Source organism: Denticeps clupeoides, chromosome 8 (genome assembly GCF_900700375.1).
Source record: "Denticeps clupeoides chromosome 8, fDenClu1.1, whole genome shotgun sequence".
NCBI classification, from domain to species: Eukaryota; Metazoa; Chordata; class Actinopteri; order Clupeiformes; family Denticipitidae; genus Denticeps; species Denticeps clupeoides.
The window spans coordinates 13,653,926-13,673,148 of record NC_041714.1 but is presented as its reverse complement, the minus strand read 5'-3'; the positions used below and the strand labels follow the sequence as shown (position 1 = coordinate 13,673,148).

The 19,223-nt window shown below is 45.0% G+C and overlaps 2 protein-coding genes across 2 annotated transcripts; one reads left to right on the top strand and one right to left on the bottom strand.

Annotated features, from left to right (window-relative positions):
* The first annotated feature begins 770 nt into the window (after positions 1-770).
* On the top strand, positions 771-16,018 carry LOC114795668 (ribosome-binding protein 1-like). Its single transcript, XM_028989202.1, is given in 34 exon segments — positions 771-950; positions 2,383-2,647; positions 2,650-3,168; positions 5,838-5,992; positions 6,619-6,673; positions 6,676-6,740; positions 6,848-7,000; positions 7,371-7,486; positions 7,579-7,732; positions 8,748-8,837; positions 8,839-8,887; positions 9,133-9,299; positions 9,403-9,440; positions 9,964-10,051; positions 10,138-10,175; positions 10,277-10,355; positions 10,441-10,478; positions 10,567-10,633; positions 10,735-10,772; positions 10,849-10,921; positions 11,012-11,052; positions 11,195-11,263; positions 11,713-11,773; positions 11,887-11,979; positions 12,168-12,257; positions 12,332-12,424; positions 12,520-12,591; positions 13,019-13,114; positions 13,206-13,289; positions 13,369-13,452; positions 13,998-14,081; positions 14,667-14,765; positions 14,986-15,129; positions 15,489-16,018. Coding segments are annotated over 33 exon segments (3,369 nt in total). The 5' UTR covers positions 771-950; positions 2,383-2,409; the 3' UTR covers positions 15,528-16,018.
* Positions 16,019-19,164, bottom strand: LOC114795667 (cofilin-1-A-like). Its single transcript, XM_028989201.1, has 4 exons — positions 19,030-19,164; positions 18,181-18,479; positions 17,650-17,726; positions 16,019-16,686 (listed from the first exon to the last, which is right to left on the bottom strand). The coding sequence occupies exons 1-4, from the start codon at positions 19,162-19,164 to the stop codon at positions 16,571-16,573; spliced, it is 627 nt and encodes a 208-aa protein (XP_028845034.1). The 3' UTR covers positions 16,019-16,570.
* Positions 19,165-19,223: the final 59 nt, after the last annotated feature.

Sequence of the window (19,223 nt, the reverse complement as noted above, 5' to 3'; positions counted from 1 at the left end):
AGATGTTTACACAAACCCCCTAATCCTAGACATCACAGAATTCCTCAGCTCTGATGAGGCAGATAAAAAATTCCAAGAAGCCATTGTCCCTGCACTAAATTTCCCTCTTATTCCAAGATGCCTGTTCATTCCTGAATTCCTAACACATTGGCACTCTTACAACTGCTTGTGTCTCTTGTGGCGGTTGTGGCCTAGTGGGTAAGGAAATGGGGTGAGGTGGCCCGGTTGCTGGTTCGAATCCTAAACCACCAAGGTACAAACTGAGCAGGGCAACCGTCCCCCACACACTGCACCCCGGGTGCATTTCATGGCTGCCCACTGCTCACTAAGAGTTAAATACAGAGGACATATTTAGCCATGTGCTGTGCTGCAGGGTTTCACAATGACAATCACTTCATTTTCACTCCTGTATACATTGTTCACATTACAAGGTATCTGAAATAATATTTCATATAGAATTATCTTATATTTCAAATGAGAATGTGAGAAGAATCTGAAAGTCTTTCGTGCTTTTGCCCATGTGCAAATGTGTGGGTTTTTACTCTCAGACCAAAGTACCTACAACTCCCCGAAGCCCCCATCACCACTTCCGCATTTCTGCCGACGAGGGGAAAATGCATGACGCGATTGGCTGCGCGCAGCTGATGGCCCGCCTCCTGGCCAATCAGGGGGCTGGACTTAATAGCGTGTGGGCCGCCCGCTTGGCGTCGTTCCAGCCCGAAGAAAAGTGCCACGACCTCCACAGACCGTACCGAGACGCGGAGGAAAGAGCCGGGGGGGAGGCAGAGAGCGAGGAGCCAGCTTTTCCCCTCACTGGATGTGCGTGTTCATTTTTAAATCCCCACGGCGCCGCTTGACGCTTCCACGGAGAAAAGACGGAGTCACGAGTTGGTGGCAGGCGCGGAGGTTCCCCGGCTGATACGCAGTTACACAAGATCCGCAGGAGAAAGGTTCGTGTTGGCGGGGAAAGACGGGCACTTTTTTTTTTTTTTTTTAATTATCAATGAACCGGGCTGCAGCGGCGCGACAAGCTTGCTCGGCGTGAGAGCATTCGGGGCTTTAATTCCGTCTGCGTCCTGCGAGCTGTGCCATGATGGAGACTGCGCCGCTTTCTGTTATTTACCATTGTTCGGTTCCTTAAAACCTATATAACAGACGTTATAATGGAGTCAAGTGACTCGCTATTTCTGTGATCTCACCTACGTTACCTGTATGGCGCTTTAATCCCCGTCGTGTAATTAGAAAGTTCCTGATTCAAAAGATCTCTCCAAAAAAAAAAAAAAAACTCCAGCCCCAGCTTCAGCTCCAGATAAGTCAACGTCAGCTTTAAATGGAGCCTCTGAGGACACATCTGTAGATCCTTCCTATCCCGGTTTTGGTGTAGCTGCACCACCGTTCAAAAGTTTCGGCTAATTTAGAAACGCCATTTATTTGGTGTGGGAAGCAATTGTTCGGTGCATGAGACATCAAAACCCCAGTCCAGACGTCGTTCATGACTCACGACTGGCTGCAAAAATATCAAATAGGCTTTAGTTCCAATGGAACGCTTCATTCATGAACATCTGCACTGATTAAAGAGCAAAACATCTGGCTAGAATACATAATGTACTGAATTGCCCCAATTACATAATTAGTTCAAACTTTGGCTATTAATGTGTACTATTATTTTTACAAATTTGTACTCAAACCCATTTTGTGTGGGTTTTGAATAGTGAATGCATATATGATTTTATAGTATCCATTAATTTCTGTTACAATTTCAGTCTTGTTAAAAAAAAAAAACAAACAATCATTTGGCAAATTGCAGCGTGCTGCAGATGCCGAGCTTTTCATCGCACACTCTTGTCTGGGTACACGGACGGCTGCAGGCTGTCTGAAAGGCACGACTAGCTTGGTCTGCAGATGCAGCTTTCTCATGTCCAGTTCGGTACCTGGCGTTTGGATATGGGCCCATCCGATGCTAGGCACAGGCTGAGATTTCTCAAAGTACGGGAACGTCAGATTTAAACACTTAGTTTCTTCACTTGAATGACCACTTTTGGTGTGCTTCCAGTTGGTCTTTTAATTAGTAGTTTTACTTTATGGCTCTGCAGATATGCCAAGTAGCTGCGGAACATGTTTGTGTAGAAAGTGTGAAATACCTACGCACTGATGATGTGTTATTTTCAGCACACCATTCAGCAATACCCAATTCACTTATATGAGTTGTTATTTGACCGATATTAACAGAATCTGAAGTGAAGTAAAAATGTCATTTTGTCATTGCGATGCACAGCACAACACAAAGAGCACACAAAACATGTCGACTGCTTTTAACCCATCAGGTGCTGGTAGCAGTCTGGGGGAATTTTCACTTTTTTGTATTTGTCTGTGTGTTGCCAGGTTTAACAAGGCAGTAAACTGGCTGTCATGGATATCTACGATCCTCAGACCCTTGGAATCATGGTGTTTGGTGGTTTCATGGTGATCTCGGCCATCGGCATTGCCCTGGTCTCCACCTTCACCATGAAGGAAACTTCTTATGAGGAGGCCTTGGCCAAACAGCGGCAGGAGCTTGGAAAACCCCAAGCTCCGCGCTCTGAGAAGAAGAAGAAGGATAAGGCTGCAGAGAAACGAAAAGGAAAGAAGAAGGATGAGAAGGTCAATGGAAGCTCCCAGAGGTGGAGTCCATTCCTGAGAATGTGGAGGCTGTCGCTTCTCCTGATACCAAACCTGCAGTTCCCCCAGCAGCGGTAGCTCCTGCAGTTCCGGCACCCATTCCAGCACCCACCCCGGCTCCAGTAAATTCCCCCAGCCCAGTTTCTGTTTCCGCAGTGTCTGTTGCTGCCCCTGTTGCTGCTGCTGCTGCTCTGCCCGTTACTTCTGCACCCCGAGTCACCCCTGTTGAGATTCCACCTGCCCCATCTCCAAAGGACAAGAAGAAGAAGGAGAAGAAAGTGGCCAAAGTAGACCCCGCCCCCACCCTGGCCCCTGCACCAATCCCAAAACCGGCTGCCAAGCCAGAGCCCGTTGTCAAGGAGGTGCCGGTGATGGCAGTGCCCCCGGTGGGCACCCAGAGAAGTGATCCAAAAAGCGCTCCTGTTGAGGCTCCTCCAGCCAAGGGGGAGGAGCCTAAACCTGAAGCCCCCTCAAAGAAGAAGGGAGGGTCTAAGAAGAAGTCAGAGCCAGGTATGGTCCAAATCCACCAATGTATGGCACTGTGTAGATAAAACACATTTTAAATCCTATCATTTATCAGATGTTATATTTACAGATCCCAGATGGTGTGAAATTCATTCCAATCACGATATTCAGAGTCACATTCTGGAACTGTTGTGTGGTCATAACTTTCTAGTTGGTATTGTTGTCCATTTATTGCATTTTGTGAATTGAAAGTTGCTTTAGATTTCCATCAGGAAATGTGTGACACAAACTTGTGGTGCCAAATACAAAGTTCACTCTGACTGGGTGTGACTACGCCTCCTGCTTTACATAATTGCTGCTATTTTGTGGACACAGCTGCTCTGTTTTATTTGCCAGGCTGGATTTTATCTCCATTTTAATATGAATTTTATATGAATTAATCCTTTGTAATCAGACAGTTTTTTTTTGTTGTTGCAAATGAGGAATACAACTCCAGCTTCAGAACAATGGGAAGCATAAAGGCCATGCATGGAGTACAAAAGAAGCATGTGCTGTGCTGAGGTATGAGTGGAGAGTCTTGATAGTGGTGGAGCTGCTCTGATGGGCATCTGGAGACGAGAGCAGCCTAGACTGCGATCGCGGGGTGTGTAGGGTGGGATCGTATGTGTAGGGAAGTGGTGAGCACCTTCACTGCTCTCACGATTCGATTACGATTACCAGTGCCTTGATTATTGATGCATCATGCTTCATCTCATAAGTTTTCAAATTTTTTTTTTCCAAATTCTGCTTTTCAAATACAAGAGTCTTTTTCGACCGTGTGGATGCTCTGGTTTGCTACAATGAGCATGAAAAACGGTCTGTGTTCAGTCCGCGCTCAACTGACTCCACAAACGGCAGAAAAATGGCTGGTTCAGGCGTCCATGCCGTCAGGTGAGCGCGGACTGACCACAGACCGTTTTTCATGCTCACTGCTGCAAATCTAAAGCCAGGAGGAACACTGCATGCGCTGCGCTCGCCGTGAGGTTTACGCTTCTTACAAAACAACGGTTTTGAGCTCAACATGCACCTTCCATGGGGCTAAGCGCAAAAAAATATGCATGAGATGATAATGTCGTGTTGTAGATCCGTATCGACCCCATTGAAACAGCGTGCAGTGATCAAAGTTCTGTGCTGAACTCCTGCCGGCACAACTTTTTAACGAGAATTTTTATGCCGCAGCCAGAAATCACCAAACGTTGTCATTGCGATATAATCGATGATATAATCGTCCACATCTGCATCGCCATGTATCGATTATGAGCTTAATTTCAACACCCCTTTGTATGAGTGCAGTGGTCTACATCAATTATAAGGTTTGTGTAGGTCAATTGTGTTCTTCCTCGGCTGGCGGAATGTCTGGATTTAGCTTAAGCCCTCTGTTCTGACTGGTGTGTGTGTGTGTGTGTGTGTGTGTGTGTGTGCGTGCGTGTGCGTGCGTGTGCGCGCACGCGTGCGTGTGGTCATTTCGACAGCTTGGTATCATGTAATGACCACCCACCTCGCCTGCCAGTGAGGTCTTGAGAGAGGAGAACAGGAACAGGTTTTATGGGCTCTTGTGGTGCCCAGTTACATAATCATTTGCTTAATAGTTCATTTATGATCCATCATGTCATAACTCATTTATCAGGCCTGCATTGGAGATATCCGCTTCCATGCTCTAGCTTCTGTTCACTTTCTGTGGTATTTAGTGCTTGGCCGACGGCACTCGGACTGTGAGAGCTGGACGTGGCCTTTTGTCAGAAACTCGCAGAGTGCTGTGGCCAGACGGCAGCTCACCAAGTCTGGGAGAAGAGACATGGCACGCTGCAGTGGGAGGGGCTTTTGCAGAACTGTGGTCATTGGGCTCACTGAGAGAGGGTTTTTTTTTTTTCCCCTTAACAGTTCTTCACTCATTCATAACACTATAAAAAAGTGCTATGTGTAGATAATGTACACGAACTGTCTTTACAGAATTTACAGAAACAATCAAATAGAAACAAGGAGTAGCTGCCTGCCTGGTGGTATGTTGGGCCACTTAGCCCTTTTTATTTTTGGCACCCAAAATTAATGTTTAAATAGAGGAGGAATAGAAATTATTGACACACTCTACTTCCTAATTTAGACTATTTTAACCCTCTCCTGTCAAAGACCGTTAATAATGTAGGTTTGAATGAGGGCTTCTTATAGAAAAAGTCCAGTGCTGTGAGTTTTCCCCCATTGTCTCCTCAAAGCCCCTGGTGGAACGTGGGAAAACGGGAGCTCCACACAAAACACACAGGTGTGTAAATCCTGGCACGCCTGCCGTGGGCACTTCAGCCACCTGTCAGTGGAGAGACGAGATGCTCTGTCCTATCCAAACATCACCATAGCATCAGCCGCACTGTTGTGTTAAGGTCACAAGGCTTCCAGTGGCCACACAATGGGCACAACTCTGGTGCCAGACTCTGTCTGGTGCCACTCTGCCCATCAGACATGCCAGCCGATGCGGTGCAGGCTCCAGCTTGGCTGTTGCTGGATGTGCATCTTCACCTTTTGGCCTGCTTTAATGAGGCACGATTCAGGGTCTTGCGAAAGGGGTGTGGCTTAAGGACCTTGTATACCCCTGATCTGACAGTGAGGCTGTAAATATGGTAACATTCCATCAAATGTTCCAGAGTTCACACCCTGTGCATTTTTTACATGGTCACTCTCTGCAGCTGTGGCGGCTGACCCAGCGGATACGCCCCTGTACCTTCCATACAAGGCCCTGGTTTCCACGATGAAGAGTATGGTGTTTAGCGAGGGCGAGGCGCAGCAGCTCATCGAGATCTTGAGCGAGAAGTCGGGAGTCAGACAGGACACCTGGCGTACGGTATGTTTGTTTTTTTTTTTTATATAATTCATAGTAATGGTTGGGGCAGAGGAACCATGTTACCCTCAAAGTGCCTACTACACAAATCCAACCACAACAATCATGTCCCTGATCAGCATCGGAGGGTCTGACCTGTGAAACTGTCTTATTTTCATTTTCTTTCAGCAGCCGCACACACAATATTAATTTGCTTAAAGCACATTTAAACATGAAATGTTCCCTCACATGCTTTACAATATGCCAGACAGATAAATCCTTGCATGCAGTATTATCAGATACTTGAGAGTAGAAATTGGTTTTCGGCTAAAGGAGAGGATCCGGTGCTGCAGTAGGTCTGAACACCTTCACCTTCTCCCCTTTGTGTTTGGACCCTGTTCCTGCAGTAAATCTGCAACGTAGCATCTAATGCTCAGCATTGACCTAAACAAGATACAACATAAATGATTGCATAAATGTCATTCGTTCTATGAATGGACCCTCTGGAGTAATTAGTAATCACTATCCTTCTCACACCCATAAATACACATGAGTATCAGCCTCATCAGATCAAACCTGTTTCTAAGCTGTGTTTCTCTCATCACTCGGGTTTCCAGGTCAATTTGTGAAATAATAATGTGTGTTTTTAGGCTGCACAAAAGGGTGACCTGGTGGTGTCTCTGAAGAAGCAACTAGAGGATAAGGAGAGCAGATAGCTGTTGAGCAGAAGGACCCCATCTCTGCCAAAAACCGTTTGAGGGATATGGCCAAGGTTTGGGGTTCCTTTCATTTCCTCTCGTTAAGGGCCACAAGCAGTCAGTGTGGCTCTTTATTTTCTCCTTTTCTCCAGTTCGCTATTAAGAGCTGCTCTCTATGCAGGAGCTGTCAGCAGAGAAGTCCAAGGTGGCTCAAGTGGAGACACGTCTGAGCTCTCAGCTGAGCGCTCGTGAGCAGGAGATGATCGCCCTGCAGGCTCGTATGCAGGCCAGTTACCAGGACCACATGGCTGAAACTCACAAGTACAAGGCAAAGGTCAGGGGTCACTCTGCTCCCCAAAACCTATTAGTATAATAATGTAATTCACACTAATTTGGAAAAATAGACATGGATACAGTGGAGTGCAATGCCTTGTGCGTGCATGAGATATGGACGATGCAAGATTGAATTTACCACATTTTCCCTCTTCCTGTTTTTAATGTCTAATGTCATTGCATGGAGTTGTATTGCACTGAATCATTGCAAACACTGAGCCATGCACATGCAAAAGCGGTCTTCTTTCCGTGTGTGTGTGTGTGTGTGCGTGTGTGTGTGTGTGTCTCCAGTGAGAATGTGGAAAGTGCAGCTCTGTGACATTTTATACTCCTAGAGTATAATATTTAATGTCTTTGGTTTCTCCCCTCAGATCCAGAGCCTGCAGGACCAGCTGGATAAAGGTCCCAGTGCTCAGATGGCCCGTCTGCAGCAGGAGAACTCAATCCTTCGAGATGCACTCAACAAGGCAACAAGTACTGAACGAGAGCAAGTGTGTCATCGAAACCCAACCAAATCGAGAGCCCGTCGCAGTCACCCAACAAACCCAACCAACCCCACTCTCCTCCGCTTTTCCACAGACAAAACGCTGAACTGGCCAAGCTGAGGCAGGAGTGCGCCAAGCTGAACAAAGAGCTGAGCGAGAAGGCTGGCGCCCTGCAGGCGGACGAGCAGACCAAGAAAAGCATGGAGGCCAAGGTGGCGGCTGCTGAGGCTCAGCTGTCCCAGCTTCAGGTGCACCATCACCGTAATAAATAGTCGTTCCGGGATTCATTTGTTTTGTGACTTTGCCCTGTGGGGCGATGTCTCTGTAGTTCTCTAAATATCACAGATTTCAGACCAGCCACTTCTCCTGGAATAAGTGTTAAGTCAATAGAGAACTAGACTAAAATGAACTCTGTAAAAACTGTCACAGCCTGTTTGTTGCATTTATCTGCTAATTAATCATTTCGGAAGAATGCACAATAGAGAACACTGGGCGTTGCTTTTTAGCATGGCACAGCTGAGTCATTGTGTTATCTGAAGTCTCCGGTTTTTATCTTGAAATTTCGGTGTTGGTGTCCTCTCATTCAGTACAGGGGTGGGAATCCGAAAGAAGCCTTCAGTATGGTGAAATATTGATAAGATGTTCACAAAAAACACTACAGTATGTAGGTGGTCTGTTCTTTTGTCAAAGGTTTAACATCACTGCTGGAAATGTAGTCCCTCCCATTGATTGCTGTAATCCCCGCCCATTTTTCAGTAGCTGTGTATGCAGCTCCTCTTTCCCCAACACACACTTTTTTTTTTTCTTTTTTTTTAAAGCTTGTGCCAAGTCTGGAGTAAATGAGTCAGTTTGTTCTGTAAAGAGAAACCAAGTCCTGCGGTGGAAAGTTTGCAGCCAGATGTGTCCCTGAGCTCATATTTGGAGGGTGAACTTGTGGCATGAGGCTCATGCACAAGGTTCCTTCCACCTGCCCGCCCCTCTGCACGTGGGTGCTCCTGCAGTATCTGAAGGAGTTGACGTAGCCTAGCGGGAGACACTCGCCTATGAACCACAAGATTATTATTTTTTTATTAAATCTCTCTGGAAATCTCTCATGACTGCAGCTTGGAGAAATGCGATTCTGCGGATGGTTGTAGTCAGCAGCATTCTGCCGGCAGCTGCTGTGGCTTCAGCCTGCGGCTCTTTGGACATTCACGGCCTTTGATTTATTTCATTGCGGCGCTCATGGTGAAGTGACTTGGTGTCTCACTGCTGCCCCTGCAGGCCGGTCGGGCAGCTAGCGAGCAGGCACTGCAGAAGAGACTGGAGGAGGTGAGTGAGGAGCTGAGGAAGAGCCAGACTTCTGGCAAGAGCCCTGCAGGCCGAGCTGGAGAGAGTCCAGCAGGAGAGCAACGCTCTCGCAGGTCAGTCAGCACAAACAAGTTTACTTCTAACACATGTCTGGAGCATCCTGCCCAACCACATTCAAGAATTGTAATATACAATTTTTCCCAATAGTTGTGTAAGGTGAAATACTTTGTTATAGCTTATTTGTTTTTTGTCACCCCTTTATGAATTAATATGGAGACAAAGGAATAACATTATTAGTAATAGGAAACTTTGATCATCAGGTTTTACATTTTATTAATACTGAGATGATGTTCAGCAGAGCTGAAAGCCCAGGTGGCGAATGCGGAGACACAGAGGAAGGAGCGCTGCACCCAGGTGGAGGTACTACAGGCCCATGTGACCCAACTGGAGGTGGAGAAGAAGCAGATGGAGGACAAGGTAGCCTCCGTCCACATGCTGCTGGAGGCCAGTCAGATCCAGAAAGAGGTGGGTCCCATTTCTACACAAAGTTGATTATTATTATTATTAAAACATGTCTGTAGTTTGGATGTGTTTTGAAATGACCCTATCGATCGGTTTGTTCTGGCAGGCCATTAACGTGGCTGAAGTGGAGCATCTGAGGAGCAGGTACGCATGTGTTAAGCTCTCGATCATAGGAAAAGATAGATCAACATACACTACCATTCAAAGGTTTAGGGGCCCATTAGAAGTCACTTTTTATTCTCCACGAGAAATTATTACTATGATTTTGTAAATTACTATTTCTAGTAGGAACATTTGATGCACCAAATACTCAACTAGTGTGAATTTGGTCAGTTTCTTGCTCTATTAAGATCATTGCAGAAGGATTGTCAAATAATCAAGGTGTCCAGACATTGCATTAATGAAAACAGCAACATTCCATTCGAACTCAAAACTAAATTTTGCTGATAATAATGGAATAACATCAGAGAGGAACTTTAACAGCCCTTTCCAGATACCAGAGTCACTTACAACTTGAACAAAGACAGGAGTTTTGAACCAAACAGTAATTTTCTATCAGACTTTTGAATATTAGTGTATGTAGTTCTAAAATGTTCTTTAGTCCAAATCTTTGTCAATAACTGTGTACGCACATGTGTTTTTTTTTTTTTTTTTTTTTGTCATGTAGTCTTAAGGAGAGCGAAATCCAAATAGCTTCACTCGAGGAGCAACTGAAGCATCTGACTGAAATGAGGCAGGAACCAATCAGCAGTGCAGTAAGCTGTGTGCTCCTGAGCGCTCCTCCATGATTTACTCATGCTGGAGTTTCCGTTTTCACTAACAGTCATCTCCAATGCTACAGGTTTCGGACACTACCGAGGCAGAGAAGCCACCCAGCGAGTGCGTATCCCTCTGAGCCCTGCTTTGGACCTGTGACTAGGTTAAAAATGCGATTAGCACGAGGCACGCAGCTCCTGAAGCCGATGCTGTTCTGCTTTCAGGTCTGTTGAGCAGAGGATGCTTGAGGAAGAGCTGAAAATGCTTAAAGAAGAGATGGAGGCTGTGAAGAGCGCCAGAACGGTAAAATCTTCCTTAAATGGACTCATCTGCCTTGTTCTCTGTGCCAAAAAAATGTGACTTTCTGCTTTTCAACCGTCTTTACCAGGCGGAGATCTGTGCAGAGGTGGAGCAGCTCCAGGTTTGGTAAGATCCATGCCCAACGCCCACGTCTGACCAGAAATCTGTTTATTATCTGTATTTGACTCTTCTGCACTGTTACTGATATTTCCAGCTTGAAGGAAAGGGAGACCCTTCTGACATCACTTGAATCCGAGCTGCAGAAAACCAGAGAAGAGAAGGTGACTGTCCTGACTCCATTTTTTTTTTTTGTGTCTTGGTCCGAACTCGTGTAGACTTACTCTGCATTTTTTTTTTTTTTCTTCTTCTCCTTAAATGTTAGTCTGTCAGCGCAGCTCAGCTGCATCAGCTCCACAACAGGTGGGTCCCGTTCAGTGATATTTTTATCACCGCACACATGAACGTAAAAACGAATCACTTTGTGTTGCGCACACAGCCTGAGTGAGAAGGAACAGCAGCTGGCGTTGCAGGGGGTGGAGCTAAAGGAGGCGCATCAGGGTGCGGAGCTGGTGAGATGGCGTGGTGCTCACAGCATGTTCACCTCATCTGTCCCATAATGCTTTTCATCTCCTAATGCACAGCTTGCTTTTCTGTTCTAGCGTTCTGAGCACACAGCAGAGCTGGCACATCTGCAGAGCAGGTATGTTGTTTTTTTTTATTTATTTTTATTTACCTTGTCCATATCATTCATACCCCTTCACAACCGATGTAACCGCATGAGCTCCACGATCCCAGGAGATGGTGTATTCCCATGTCCTACCTAACTAATGTCATTTTTGCAGGTTGACCGAAAAGGAGACAGCAGTCACCTCGCTGCAGCATGAGCTCGAGCTATCAAAGTCTGCAACGAAGTAAGTCACATAAACAATAACAGGTCAAGGATTCCATGTACCAGATATTGAAAGAATGTCATTTCTATAAGGACAGCGGTTTGCATGGTAGCCTTACACATCCAAGGTAGGACCTTGTGTGGGTGGAGTTTGCTCTGCCTGTGTTGCTCTGCCTGTGTTGGTGCGGGGATTCCTCCGGGTTCTCCTATTTCCTCCTGCCCAAAGGTCCTTATTATTTCTACTCAACTATTTCTAGACAAATTCTATGACATTTAGTGAACACAACTCACATGCAAGTTCTGTTATAGCCTTGGGACGCACAGCCCTCCACCTACAGAACCACATCAGACCAGCTGCTTTGTTAAAAATAATTTTTTTTTTTTTTTTTCTTTTCCATCCCAAACACGTAGATGTAACTGAGTGGGTGACTGACTAGATGTGTTTTTCAGGCACAGTTAAGAGCGTTTCAGACTGAAACCAAAGAAGTTCTCCGTGCAATATTCCTCACATGGTTTTATAGACACAGAACAGGTAAATCAAGTTAAATATATTTTTCTCTAAACTTTTTAGTCCTGATTGATCCTTGTGATCTGGTGTGTATGAGGTTAGAAAATCTCAGTCTTTCTCTTCCCCTCTTTTTAAAGATCCACTGGCTGCAGGACTTTGCACAGAAAGCACAGGAGACGCTCAGCCAAAGTCAACAGAGACAGGAATCTCAGCATTGCTCCGAACTTCCAGTAAGAACCCTCGCAGAGAGCTCATTACGCTGTTCCCATGTCGGGAACCAAATGTTCGTCCAGGGAACCTGGTTCTGATTTTCTGATTAGAAGTGCAAGCTTTTCTAGCAGCCATAATCTTAAAACCTAAAACAATATATATACACATAGGGGTGATATGGCATCCTAAATGAACTCTTGTGCTGAAGGAACTGATGAAGAGGCTGAGGCAGTCGGAGGAGAGCCACGGCAGCCTACAGGCAGAGTGTGAGCAGTACCGACTGGTGCTGGCTGAAACGGTGAGCTTCTCATCACTCGGACACATGTGATTGCGCGTGGGGGACGGGACTAAGCCGTGTGCATGTGTTCCCAGGAGAGCATGCTGAAACATCTCCAGAAGAGCGTGGAGGAGGAGGAGCAGGTGTGGAAGTCCAAGATCGCCGAGTCAGAGGGCCAGCTGAAGAAGGTGAGCTTTGTCAGCTACAATTTTTAAATCCACATCTTGAATTCCCATTTTACAATCATGTCGCTCATTCTAAGTTGCAGTCCTCCCTTCCACAGGCACAGGAGCAAGTCCACTCTCTAGAGCAGACAGTGGATGGGCTAAGAAAAGAGAACCAAAGTGCAGAACAGGCATGTGTCCCTTGACTTCACTCCCGAAATTGACACTCCCCCATTTTACACTTGTTCACGTCTTGTGTCAAAATGCTTGTGATGCATAATCACGTTATTTAATGTGTTTGATAGAATGTATGAATGCATAAAGTAACTTGTTAAACAAAATCAAGACAGAGAGGCATTTTATAGGCACAAGGGAACCAAGCCTAGGCATGTTCTTAATGGAACAAAGAATCCTTAATGGGATTGAAAAATCATTTTCAGTTCTGCCCAATTAGACACAATGGTAATACAGTAGTTCATTTGGGTCCTGGCCCATCATGCAACTCTCCTGAGATTTTTGCTTTGTTTACTCAGTCAGAAGACTACTAATTCTGAAGGCACAGTCACATGATTAATTGTGTTAATTAGGCACATCCGTCTTCTGCTTTCCCTTATGCAGCTGAAAGAGCAGGTGATTCTTCTGGAAGCCCAGCTAGAGAAGCAGGTGGAGTCTGCGACATCTGAGAATCAGAGCTACTCTGCAGAGACAATTCAGGTCTTTATTTTTTTTATTTTTTTAATAAATAAATATCTACATTCTAAATATCATGTTGTCATAATGAAATATCCTTTCTATTATTCATCAGTTGAAGCAGCTGCTGGTAGAATCTCAGACCCTGCTGGATGTGACTCAGAAGGAGGCTCGGGCCCAGAGGGAGGAGCTGAGTGTGGTGAGTTGGCGCTCTGGCGCATACAGGAGGCGGAGCATACAGCCAGTGACTTGTGCTGAATGGCTGCTTCCTGTTCCAGGTCAGACAACAGCTGAGCGAGATGACTGAGCATGCTCAGAAACGGGAGCAGCAGAACGGCCAGCCTGAGTCAGAAGCTAGTCAGGTCAGGGAGTGCAGGGGCTGCTGGGAAATGTTAGGCCCTGGTGGCTACAGCAGCCATTACCTAACTAAAAAAAAATATATATGAGAACGGTCATATGCTTTCTGCGCAGAAAGTAGTTAGACTAACGCCGTCTGTGATGCTGCTAATATCTGTTCTGGTGCGTGTCACTAGTTGTCTTTTCTCTAGCAAGCATGTTCACTTGGCCTTGCCACTCACTTCTCTTAACTGAATTGTTCAGTTTCAAAGAAATCTTCCCCTTTTTATTTCTGCTTGGCAAACAACTCTGTGGAAATTGATCCAACTAATCCTGAGATGGTTTGTGTCCACACTGGTTGGGCGTCACCGCTGTAACCATTAAGAAGTGTGCTCACTTTCCAGGGCTTCACTGGCGGCAGCATTCACATTCCCACTGTTGGTTTTGGATGCTTTCCTTTCACCATTACTAATGCTTACTCTGTTGGTCCAGAGAGAGAGTGTGTGTGTGTGGTGTGTGTGTGTGTGTGTGTGTGTATATACACACTCTGATGTAGCTCTGTTTTGTGCAGGTCCAGGCTCAGTTGAATGTTGCCATGGAGAAGCTTTACGATGAAGAAACCTTTAAGCAGGAGCTGCTTGAAGATTTTGAGCAGGTATTCTAGACTACATGCTCTTGTAAATTTATATTCATTTTCGCACTGAGTTGGTGAGGGGTTCTCACTCCAAATTACACCAACTGGCCAGACAGTTCTCACTGTCCAACAGCACTGGAGACACGTGCAATGTAGCAGGTTTGGCATCCGGGAGTGAAACATCTGATGTTTGTGTATTTATCTGGCCCTACAAGTCTGATGTCCAGAAGGACTGGACACAGTACGCTCAGTCTACTTTAGTGTCTGTTCACTCTTATCTGTACTGTAAATAAAATACTTTTTTAGACTGTTATGTCTAAAGTAAAAACAAGCAGTCCAACTCTCACCCCGTATCCATCTGTTCTTGCAAACCTTGTAATGGACCGGCACTTGGTCCATGACCTGAAGATGTCTGACATGGTCATGAGAAACAGGCCAGATTTTGGGAGAAATCTCTGCTACATTGTGGTGGTTTCATAGACAGGCAGTTGCAGCATCTGGGCATGTTCGGGCTGGTTGGAGTGTTCCCCTCAGGTTTCAGGATTTTTGTTAGAGCTTCACTGCTAGATAAGATTTTTATAGCTATATTCTCTTTCTATGTTCTAGTCTCAGAAGTTGGTGGTCGAGCTTCAGGCCCAGCTCAGTCTGTTGAAGTCTGCCGAAGAGGCTACCGTTACAGACACAGAGGACCTGAATGAGATGAAGGTACCAGTGCTGATGTCTGCAGACCCTTTGCAGGGACACCGTGCACTGTGTGCTGTGCCGCAGTGTTTCACAATGACAATCACTTCACTTTCATTAGACTGTCTAGACTACAGCTGAGACACGTCAGTCCTGACTGTGGAAGTACTACTGATCTTAGTAAAACATGTGGTCCTTGTTTTTGGGTGTAACATGATTAATCACCATGTTCACTGGACCACAGGGGAGACTAGAGAAGGAGAAGAAGCTTTCCAAGGACCTGGGCTTGGCTGCAACCAAACTCCAGCAGCTTCTCCGGGTCAGTCAGGAGCAGCTGTCCAAAGAGCGGGACACGGTCAGGAACCTGAGGGACCAGCTTCAGGGAAAGGTATCTGAGAAATTTCTGTACTGTTCTGTACATGTTAATATTGCAGTAGCAAAATTCTGCCATTATAGTGTTTGTTGCAGTGGTGTATAATATTTGGATTTGAACTGAATGCATTAATTGCAGCATAATAAGAAATATAGTAAATAAGTGTTTTTGCATGTTTGTACTGGTGTCCTGGCATTCAGTAAATCACCATAATAATGCACCTTGAATGCATAAAAATTCAATATCTCCGCTGGTCACAACATGTCTATATAATGTCTTATATGTAAATATCATGACATGTTATAGACTGTTATGCAGTAATAGTCTGTGCATTTAATATGGTGTGATTCAGGTTTAAATATCCTGTGTTTCAGGTGGAGACTGATGAAGTGAAAGAAGGGACCTCTGTCTGAGTGTGATGACACTATGCAACTCGCCAAATTGCCTTAATATTACCCCATTTATGCATTCCTTGAAATTTAAAATAAATAATAATTTTGTACTGTAATTTAAATTGATACTCATTCAGAATCAGAGTAGCAATATGAACATTTCAGTTTTTTTTTTTTTTTTTTTTTTTTTTAAGCATAGGTGACATGGATGTGCATTTTTCTTTTTCTTTTATGTTGAACTAAAACAATTTCATCTTTGTACTTCTGACTATGTCAGAAAATAAGCCTCATCTGCCCTGTCTTCCCCCCTCCAAAATGTTCCTGATGTTTGTCAGTGTTAAGGGAAATCGGATGTACGTTAAATGTACATCAACCAGTGCAATTACGTGTGTTTGTCAAAGTAGAACTATTTTAATGGTACACATCATGTGGCATGCCCTCTACTTTGTAGTTGGCTGATGACGCGAGTATGAAGTTGATGGAAAAAATAATAAACTGCAATGGACCTCTTATGAGACTTTGTGCTTCAATATCAAAAAAGACATTTTCCATTACAATTATTGACATGCTTTCACTGTTGACTGAGCAATTTCTGTTGCTCTCTGGCAGCAAAAAAACATTCAGACCTTACAGTGGTTCAGTATTAGTGAGAAGGGGCTTCTGTAAAAATTAAGTTTATTCTGCAAATCCATATGTAGCATGGCCACATTGTATTTTGTTCACAATGGTTGTACTGCTGCTGTACCCCTTTATCCTATGCATGAGCAAAAGGTACAGTTGGGAGAAGAGTAGCTTTTTTAAAAAAATATCCAAATGTACTCTCAGGTTAGGTCCTCAAGATCAATCTGAGATGGTTTATTAGATGGTTAAAACACATTCTGAATAATGTGTTTGTTAGAACCCAGATCTCCAGGACTTTGTAGGGGAACTTTTTACATTAAATTGATTTTTTTTTTTCCATGCTTCACAGGTACAATGAAGTGTGACCTATTGCAGGGTTTTTTTTTTTTTTTTTTTTTTCCTCAAAGGTTCTGTTTAGAGGACAAGGCATAAATGTGGGGCTCTTACAAAGCCTTGCCTTCCAGTGATTTTACTGTTCCTCTTCCTCCCAGTTTGTCTATCAGAACGGACGGGTCCTTGGCATCAGAGAGGTCATTCACTTGCCACTCGAATTTCAAGCCTGAAAAATATGAAATAAATTTGGTTACAAGGATTACCATGTTTTCATGGGGCAATAGTGGCCTAGTGGACTCGTAATCAGAAGGTTGCCAGTTCGAATCCCGAACCGCCACAAAGTACAGTCTTCACACACTGCTCCCCGGGCACCTTTCATGGCTGCTCACTCAGGTTATGGTTAAAAGCAGAGGACTCATTTCATACATTCACCATGTGCCGTGCTGAAGTATTTCACAATGACTATCACTTCACATTCACTTTCTTTTCATCCCGAGTTCCAGCTGACCAGGTTGCTTGAGGTCCAAGAACAGCATTTGGACGCTGAATACTTTGCCAGAAGGAAACTCTTAATTACTATTCATTCAAATTCTACATGCCATTCAACCACAAGGGTGGTTTTAATCAAGACTATTGCTTTGAGGCATTTCTCAAACAGCTGGAGGTAGAATTTCTGTCTAAAGTTCTGGAAAAGGATTAGGGGTATAGGAAGTAAGCCAAGATGGTACAAAAAACAACAAAAAACAAGTCTGTAAAGAACAGAAAGCCCTTAAGTTTTCATCACCAGCAAATGTGCTGCACCACAGACATGGCTGAGGGAAAGTCTGAGAAACACGAGGAAGAATTCAAGTTTTTGGCTTGTCCTTCGAATTCCCTTTAACTCAATGTGATAAAGCATCTTTGGTATGTGTTTTAAAAAAAAAACAAAATACTTGACTCGTGGACGCAAACTCACAACTTGCAGGATGTCCTGCTAAAATATTTGCACCAGACAATGTGGAATCCCTGCACTATACCAGACAGCATGTGGTTTTAATGTTATGGCTGGTCTTTAATAGAAGTCTGGGGCACGGACCAGGACCTACAGGAATTCATCCTGATGTAAAGTCGCAGCCTGAGAAATACCCACTTTGGCAGTTCAACACGCGGGGCTGTAGAACCTTCTCCCACCCTGAATGGTTTCACCTACCAGGAAGCTTCGCCTTCAGGGCACCCTTTGAACTGGCGTACATCATCTTGCTCTTCAGTGGCGCTTCCTCTGGAACCCTGCAAGGAAAAGAGCATAAAACTCTTTAATGTCCAGTCTGGAGAAATCCAACTGCTGTGCCTCAACAGGCCTGGAGGGCATGTGGAGAGAGAGAAAAAATAATGTCGGTGTGTTCATGTTCTCGCTCTTTGGCATGATTCTTCCGATGAACTGAACAGAAAATCCTTCCTTCTGGCGCCCATCAGACCATTTTTCAGAAAAAAATTACGTTATGCAGCAGAATCAAGTTTTCTGATTCTGATAAGAGGGTTTTAAACACGCCGTTAAAGCGACACACACACACACACACACACACACACAAAAACAACTCCACCCAGCTGTCAGACAGATGCATAACTCAATTTTTTCAATCGCTATGCAAGGATGCACAGTTGATATTTAGAATCAATATGTTTCAGCGAACTGTGATTGGACAACATCAAGCCAGTGACTGTGAGCCAGACAAATACTCACCACATGATGAAGACCAGGTCCTCCTTTGTGCTCTCCTTGGTAGCGTAGGTACAGTCGTACAGCGCATAGCGACACTCGGTCTTGGGGAAGGTGCCTATGATCTTCTTGAAGACGTCGTCTGAGCTCTCCACGTCTTTGACGATCAGGTTGGAGTCTGTGTCAACTATGATGCTCTTGCCATCGCTGCTGATGCAGAAGACGACCAACTTCAAGCGCTCGCTCTCCACACTGCCCTGGTGGCGCACACGGATTTTGTCGTAGGTGGTGACCACGTCATCGTCAATCGCAACTCCAGAGGCCTAACAAAACAGCAAGCACGACCTTTAACCCTGTTTCGCACACTGTATATTGAAGAACTAATTATTGTGCAGCGGTGTCCCCATTCTTTCTAAATACTGGTTACAATCCTTGTCCACCTTACAGGTCTTCAAGATCAGATGGTGACGTCTACTTAAGCCATTACTCTTCACAAGTAATGACGGCCTAGAGTGTTACTGCTGTAGGGGGGGAAATAACTTATGGCTTCTTTGAAATATAAAAAGAAGTCGGGCCCTTTAAACTAGGAGATCCTGAAAGGTCGGTCCTCGTGCCAGCTCAGCGGGGTGTAGGTGGCCTCCAGAAACAGCTTCGTTTTCTCCATTTAACCACACATCACATCTTCCATATTATCTACATGAGTTAAACAGCCCCTTGTTCATGTAGCAAAAAAAAACATGCATGTCCAAAAACGAATCAAATATTGGTTTATTGCATAATTTCCTCGTTTTCGTGAAACAGTGACATGATGTGTCCTCTAGACATCAACATGAAACTGTTGCCACATCCACAGCGCGTTTCACGCTTTCAGACAGTCCCTTCCTGAACAGTCTCGGCATTGCTGTCGGGGAAATGGACCTTTTGCCCGACCGGCGTGGAGAACCCGGGCTGCGCGGCCTGCTGGTCCCTCGGTCCGCCGCCGCACCAGGGGTCCCGCTCGGTCGACATTCCTGGGACGCCGAGCGAGTCGCTACTGGCTCACCTGGCGCTTCCCCGCCTCCGCGCCG